This window comes from Sinocyclocheilus anshuiensis, unplaced genomic scaffold, assembly GCF_001515605.1.
Source record: "Sinocyclocheilus anshuiensis isolate Anshui unplaced genomic scaffold, SAMN03320099.WGS_v1.1 scaffold13, whole genome shotgun sequence".
Lineage (NCBI taxonomy): Eukaryota > Metazoa > Chordata > Actinopteri > Cypriniformes > Cyprinidae > Sinocyclocheilus > Sinocyclocheilus anshuiensis.
Window position 1 is genome coordinate 91,400 of NW_015538026.1, and position 7,741 is coordinate 99,140.

Sequence of the window (7,741 nt, forward strand, 5' to 3'; positions counted from 1 at the left end):
CCCCCCCCCCCCCCCCCCTTTTTAACAAGTCCATCTACGGCCCTCCCTTCTGCGAGGTTGATGTCAGTTATGTTCCTGTGCGACATTTTCCTACAATGCATTGATGTACTGAGGATGGAAGTTTGCCAACGCAATTGAGCATGTAGGAAAGGCTTCGAAGCATTCCACTCAGCACAGCTTCATTTGCATAATGTCCAACATTCCCAGCCAATAGAATTTCAGCATCTTCTTTTTTTGTGCTCACTAATCACGGTTTCTTTTTAAATGTGCATGTGTAAGCTAGGATGAAAACTCTTATATATGAATGAGGAATATATATATGCACAAAAGACATCTGGTAATGTGTTTATGATTGAAAATGATACATTGTCAGACACTGACACACTATAACGATTATCATCTACATTGCACCTTCTCTCCAAACCTCATTAGCATTGAACAGAAGAAGAGAGATCTCACAAAAACCCTTTTTCTCTTGAATCTGTTCTATATCTAAAATGGCTAAATCTGGAGCAAAGCTGCTGCATGGATATGTCTATGGTAACAGAACAACTAAAACATCTGAGGAGCTTTTCAAATACAATAAAACAAGATGCCACTGACATACAGAAATCTAATCTGATACTAATATTTTGTGTCACAGCGTAAACTTCAGGCAGCAGATGACATGTCTCAAAGGTCTGGACTCTCTGCGGTGGATTGATAGCTCTCACTGTGTGATTGTGCTCTGTGCAAGACACTTGCAATGCTGCTGTGAGTACAGACACCTCTTGCTTTGTGGTCTCTGATCATCTTATCATAAAACAACAATTAACAAGTCATCTCAGCCCTCCGAAAAGGAAAAAGCCTCGCTGGACTCTAAGGTAAGGAAATTTGATAAAGACACTATCATGGACATAAAGCTGTCTTGAGCAATGTGTGATAGATAGGTTTATAGAAAGAACATAGGCAGAGCTTGGGGGGTGTCAGGGGATTCGAGTGTCTGGAGCTGAAACGGTTTTATCTTTGCTTGTGTAAATCTACAAATAAAATTATATGAATAAATATATGAATAAGTTCTTTTAAATTATTCATTAAATTATATGAATAAATATACGATAATTTTATTAATGATGTTGTGGGCAAAATTAGTGAAAACTTTTTCTAGGCCTGTGTCATAAATTTTGCATCTCTTTGCTGTGCACTACAATCAACATACGTCAAGTGCCTTGAACATTGATTCTAGTGACTGCAATTTCTGTTTAAGTACGTTTATTCCCTCTATGTGCATTAACAAGTCTGTGGAAAGCGCATTAAAAAAAAATATTTGCCAAGTAAAATTTGGCAGGTAACTTTATTTGGAACGGCAACGTAATACATGGTTTTTATTTTAACATTTTATTACAGTAATAAACTGTAGTAAATATTGAAATAAAAAACCATGTATTATGTTGCCGTTCCAAATAAAGTTACCAGTTATTCATGGTTACACTGCAAGAAAGACCTCAGTGTTTTTATCTAACGTGTTTTTTTTTATGAGAGGTAGCGTTTTATATAGAAATTGGCCAACGTATGGTGCAGCGAGTGAAACAATGACCTGCGCTGTTTACTGAAAATATGCAATAATAATAATAATAAATAAATTTTTATTAAAAAAAAAACAAAATTATGCAAAATACAGGTTTATGGCCGGTGGACCTGAGATCACTACGGCTGGTAAATGCTCTCAATTTTGTACCCTGTACATGCGCTTCAGATTCAGCTACTTCTGATCCCCCCATTTCGCTCCCCCCAAGTGAAGTCAAACTCCACCTATGGGCTTTAGGTGTATATGTACGTAAGTGCACATAGCTACATGTATCTTTCCTGTCATAGTGTGCATTTTTGTGTAGGTGTGTTAATGAGAGAGAGACGGGCAGCACCAGCCTGTGTGCAGTCCTCAGTTCTGCTGCAGTATGAGGTTCTCGAGCTCGTCAGCAGAGCGGAGCAGGAAGGCCGCAGACTCACGGTAGCCTGCAATCAGTTGCCGAACCGCCGTGACCTCGGGCAGGCTGAGCTGGGCAGATGCCCCTCCGCCTCCTCCACCTTGACCATGACTGTTTGAACTGGAGGAGGAAGTGCTGTTGGATGCCAAAGATTTCATACTGAGATCAGTGGGACCTAAAAAAAAGAAAAGAAAGAAAGAGACATTTACATAAAATAAACATCTAGTAGATATATAGAAAAGACTACATTACCAGTTTCAATAGCAATATCAGTGAAATGTAATGATTCTTGACACATTTTTCTAATTAAAAATTAACTTGTTAATAGAGCTTTTAATATAAACAAACAAATTAAATTGAAATGAATTATTTCTCAATTTAGTAAACATTGTTTTGAATAAATAGTAAAAAAAAATATCTTGAATTTCACTCACCATTGGTTTGTGATGTGCCACTGTTTTGGAGGCTGTTGCCAATGGTCCCGTATCCACGGAAACTGTAATTAAGTCCACCATTGGTGTAGAGTTGGTCCTGGGAGTAGGCCGAGGCGGCCAGTGTGAAGCCTGAGTGAGCCAGAGCAGCCGGGTCTCTGGAGTTAGGCTTGTCTGCTGCAACTGACTCATCCTGTACGGACCAAATGGATACGATAAGGCAAAGAAAGACAACGATATCTCACCAAGTAATCTAAAAACCAATCAACATTTTCTGGAATGAATTCGATCTGATTAAAGATCTAGAGATCGCACATGCACTCACATGGGTCTGATAGATGTCAAGGCGCATCCTCTTAGCAGCATTCCGTGTTTCGCTCTCACATGCTGCTGCAAGGATGTTCTCAGCCATGGCGGAGGTGAGGTGAGGGGGTGTGGGCCGTGTCTGACACCATCGGACAGGGCAGAAAAAGGTAAATGTCATCACCTTATGAATTTTTTTTACAATGTCCTAATCTTTTAGGATGGTGTTTTTAACCCATATTATAATTTAAACTAGGGTGACCATACGTGCCATTTTCCCAGGACGGTCCTGGCCAGGATTTCTATATTGCCTAAAATATCTAGGTTTTGGCTTTGTTTGCGTGTGCAGACCGATCGGTGTATGACATCAAAATACCTCGAGAGCATTTTGAAAGCATAAGGAATCGTCTGTATGGTATTTTGATGTCATACACCGATCGGTCTGCACACGCAAACAAAACCAAAACCTAGATATTTTAGGCAATATAGAAATCCTGGCCAGGACACGTCCTGGGAAAATGGCACGTATGGTCACCCTATTTAAACTGTTACCAATGGCTGTAGGTGTGATATTAAAAAAAATCTGTATTATTTTAGCCTTTCTCTGGAACTGAACACATTCAAATGAATATTCTATTAAAGCATTAACAAGATATAATTTAAAAAAGGGGAAAATAACAGTATAACCATGCATGCTCCTTGTTTATGATTATTAAAAACATGTTCTGAAAAGCTCCACTGCAAAATTTTATTTTTTTGGAGTTAGCTGCAACTGCTCATGTACATTTAAGTTGAAAAAACATTCAATTTATTTGTCCGAAGTCTTTGGCTCCACTAGCATCATAGCTTCTAGAAATGCCTGTTTGACTACACTTAATTCCACTGAGATGCAGAAAATAAGATATGAATTGGCAAAACATTGAATCTGTTCTTTAAGAGCAGTGATTCTCAATAACGTTTTTCAATCATGACAGCACTCTCAGAAAAAAGGTACAATGCTGTTACTGGTGCAACACCCTAGGGTACAAAGGCTAATAGGTACATTTTGTATGTACCACTAGATGGTACAAATTAGTAACATAAAGGTACATATTAATACTTTAAAAGTACCAATTGGTACCAAAAGTCTTTTGAAAGGGTTCCGCCCCACTGACAGTTTTGTGCCTTTTTTTCTGAGTGTGCACATTTTGGATGTTTCTCCTATCTAGCACACTCAGTTCAGGTCATGGAGCATATGAGTTGAATCAGGTTTGGTAAATAATAATGTTCAGTGCTGTGGTCCTCAAGTACCAAGGTTAAAAATGACTGCCTGTGAACTTATCAGCCACTAGAGGGCAGTAGTATGCTATTGAATGGTGTGTAGCACGAAAATGTTCAAGCTTTAATTTCATGTTAAACATTTCGGAATGTCTGTGGTACTGTCATATAGCACAGATAATTATGGCAGATGTGCATGTTTGTTTCAAGTCAAGTCAAGTCTGCTTTATTGTTAATTCTTCCACATGTACAGCACATACACAGAGAATTGAAATTGCGTTACTCTCAGACCCTTGGTGCATACAGATAACACTAACAGTAGAACATAAATACAGATATACAGATTAAATATAAAATACAACTATACAAATATACAAATAAGGTAAAATGTAAAAAAATATAAAAATATATATATAAAGCAGCACAAGGCACATGGCAGATAGAGTGCAAACCAGTGAAGTAAACAACAGTGCAGATATAATGATTTGTAGAGCAAAAGAACTTTTGTCAGTACATGTGCAAATGCCCATGTTTCCCTACCTCAAAGCCACCCTTCTTCATGCGGCGACAGGATTTGAGGTAGGTTCGGATTCGTTTGCGAGCACGTTCTTGGAACTCTGGGAACTGGCGGCTGCAGGACTCAATGATGGCCTGGATTTTCTCTTTGGGCTGCTTTGAGATTGGAACCATCCGGTCTAAGTTCTCATCCACAAACAACCGCACAAACATCTGAAAACAGAAAGAAATATTAGAGCAGTCCAAAAAGGAAACAGAAAAGGATGGAAGATATACCAATGAATCAGAAAAGGAAGACTGTATTTGTAATTACTTTAATTTAATCTGATGTTTCAATAAAACATATTCAATGAGAAAAGAAAAATTGTCAGGAAGATGTAAACATGAAGGTGGTAGAGAAATGTAACAGGAGAAACTTCTGCTTTTACATAATCATTAGGGTTCAGCAGGTCACTGAAATGCTTCTATTTTTATTCAAATTAGTTGTTCCTCATTGTAATTTATATTACCAGCATAACAATTTGAGAGAAAGGTGGAAATTGAAAAATCAATATGAATTTCATTGTCTTCGTACTTGCATTGTCAAGCTGCATGAAAATGTCTGTGTAAAACCTGATGATCATATTATTCAGACTAGTATTATTTTAGTGTTATTTAATTTTACTTAAATTTTTTGCGATTTTGTCATATATATTTTTCATCTTTTTAGTTTTTTTTTTTTTTAATAATATATGACTATTTAGGTTTAAATTAATTTTATTTCAGTTTTATTTTAGTTTTGGCTTATTTTCAGTTAGCATTTCAATTAACAAAAATGTTTTAAATAGTTGTAGCTTTAGTCCTGATCCACTAAATGATTAAGCATGATTAAGATTCCAAATCCAGCATGATTAAGAATAGTTCAAAATGAATGAATATTTCTTATCCATTTTACATAAATTACATTTCTTTGCTTTACATTTTTAAAAGGATTAGACTGTTTTTAAATCCCAGACTGTCAAATGTGGTGTCAGACTTTTGGACTCCACTGTACCTCCAAACATAAGTAATGTAGGTCATTGAAGCTTAACAAAATCTAATGTACACCATATGAAATATGGGCGATAAAGTGGTTAAGGGAGTCAGTCTCACGTTAAAAGCTTTAAGTCGTTCAGGGTCCAGGCCCTCAGCGTCATTTATCTTGTCGCTGTCATCATGGTCATCGTGATCGTCGTCGTCATCATCTATGACCTGAGAGCGACCCGGGGTCATGTCCTCCCCGCACGTGCTCAGTTCCGTCTTCACAGAGTCATAGCTTCCTGAGCTGTACTGAGGGGACTGTACAACATACAGTATGTCAAAACCTAATCTGATTTTATCTGAACAGCATTATGCATACTATTACTTTACATTTTAATATATACAAATTCTTAGAATGATGTGGAAAAATTTAGTCTCATACCTTGTTACCGTACTCAGTTTTGACAGGGAATTTTCTGTTGGGGTCAGTTGCGTAGGATCCGAGCGTCACCCCAGGCAACAGTCTGTCGCTTAGGTTGACAGGCTGCTGTCCCTCCTGTGAGGAAGAGGATGATGAATTGGTGCTGAAGTCCAGGGTCGCTGCGGCACCATTACTGTTCACCTCTCCATATGGAACCACCCCCTCAGATGCAGGAACTCCTCTTGTCGCCATGGCAGCACCACTAGGCGGAGTCAGTGCAGGGAGACCGTTAGCTGTGCTGCCATTCTCTGAAGAGGAATCATCTGAGAGAGAGACACAGAAATGTTTCAGTGAGTGTTCATAAAGTTGTGTGGATGTGGAGTCTAGCTGTATGTGTGTCAATTGGAGGAAGGAGATTGTGTGAACAGGAGAGAAACATTGGGGTCAACTGTCAAACCAGTAGAAGGCAGCAGAGGTGAAGAGAGAGACAGCTAGGATGAGGCGAATGAGATGGGTGTGGGGTTCTGCCAGAATGTCTGACTGGACAAGAAGTATACGGAAAAACAGAGCTCAGAGGGGGAAGGTGGAAAGATGAAAAATAATTTATTTGATCAAAAATACAGTAAACCATAAATACTATTACAATTTCAAATAATTCTTGTGCTGCATATGTTTGTGGAAACTGATATGTTTTCTTACGCCATTAGCAAATTTAATATATATACACACACACACATATATATATATATATATATAGTAAGCATAAACTAAATTGTGTTAGACTCTTAAAACAAGAAAAAATGATTTATAATTCAAATGTTAATGAATAAAAATACATTTAATTCAACATTCATTCTCTAAAAAAATCATATTTTATGCAATTTGATTCTTAAATTGACACTGTAAAAAGCAGAAACATTACATTTTTACTTAAAGGAACGATTTCTATATGGCCTTTTAAATTTCGTCATAGCCATTTTATATAGCCATTTTAATTTAGTCATATTTTAGGCTATTTATTAGCTATCCAATGAGACATTGACAGACACTGTGTGAACAAAGAAATTGGCCTAAATTAACAATATAGTATGTCAGGAACTAATGACAAACAACAAAAGGAATGGCTCCTCTCTGATGGTGGAGTGATGGTTAAATCATCATCCTCTTGCCCTGTGTGGCTCTAAACAGCACACTAGTCTGCCGTGAGTCAAGGGAGGGATCCATTAGTGCATGGTTACATTTATATAAAGTACAGGATGGGGGGAAAGCCTTATTATTTCGCAAAACACAAGCAGTGGATCATAAACACATCCCATAACAACCACACCAGACAGTGCAGATATTGAAATTACAAAGCAGATTTGAGTAAACAAGGCAATTCTGGAAACCTACAAAACTGTGTCTGTGAGAGAACATACATGATAATGGCAGGAATAAAAGCTATTTCAAATTAATAAACCAGTCCCAGACCGTCTGGATCTGTTTGCTCCACCTAAATAGTGTTTTCATGGGTCAAATACTCATTAAATAGGGAAAATAAATAGTTGTTAGCAAAGACCCCATGGCATTGCTTGAATGGGACATTTTTTTAACCTGTTGACATTTCCAATTGAAACAGGAAGTTTGGAAGGGACATATCACAGGCCCACATCATAAGTTGCATCCAAATATTAATCCTTTGCTACTTAAAATGAATAAGTAAACTAACAAAAAAAGTTTGGAACAGTAAGATTTTTTTTATGTTTCTGAAAGTCTCTCTTGCTCACCTATATATGTGTATGTGTATGTGTATGTATGTGTGTGTGTGTGTGTGTGTGTGTGTGTGTGTGTGTGTGTGTGTGTTTTTTATT

General features: G+C 37.4%; 1 protein-coding gene and 1 pseudogene across 1 annotated transcript in view; both read right to left on the minus strand.

Annotated features, from left to right (window-relative positions):
* LOC107679994 (protein-tyrosine kinase 6-like) overlaps positions 1 to 1,463 on the minus strand; it is a 13,783-nt pseudogene extending 12,320 nt beyond the window's left edge.
* Positions 1,464 to 1,672: 209 nt separating this feature from the next.
* Positions 1,673 to 7,741, minus strand: part of LOC107680239 (nucleolar protein 4-like) — a 40,989-nt gene continuing 34,920 nt past the window's right edge. The window contains exons 6-11 of the mRNA XM_016476046.1: positions 5,913 to 6,214; positions 5,603 to 5,788; positions 4,496 to 4,684; positions 2,721 to 2,840; positions 2,399 to 2,588; positions 1,673 to 2,139 (exon numbers count right to left, since the gene is read on the minus strand). Of these exons, the coding sequence (XP_016331532.1) occupies positions 1,919 to 2,139; positions 2,399 to 2,588; positions 2,721 to 2,840; positions 4,496 to 4,684; positions 5,603 to 5,788; positions 5,913 to 6,214 (1,208 nt within the window). The 3' untranslated portion in view covers positions 1,673 to 1,918. The remainder of the gene's footprint in view (positions 2,140 to 2,398; positions 2,589 to 2,720; positions 2,841 to 4,495; positions 4,685 to 5,602; positions 5,789 to 5,912; positions 6,215 to 7,741) is intronic.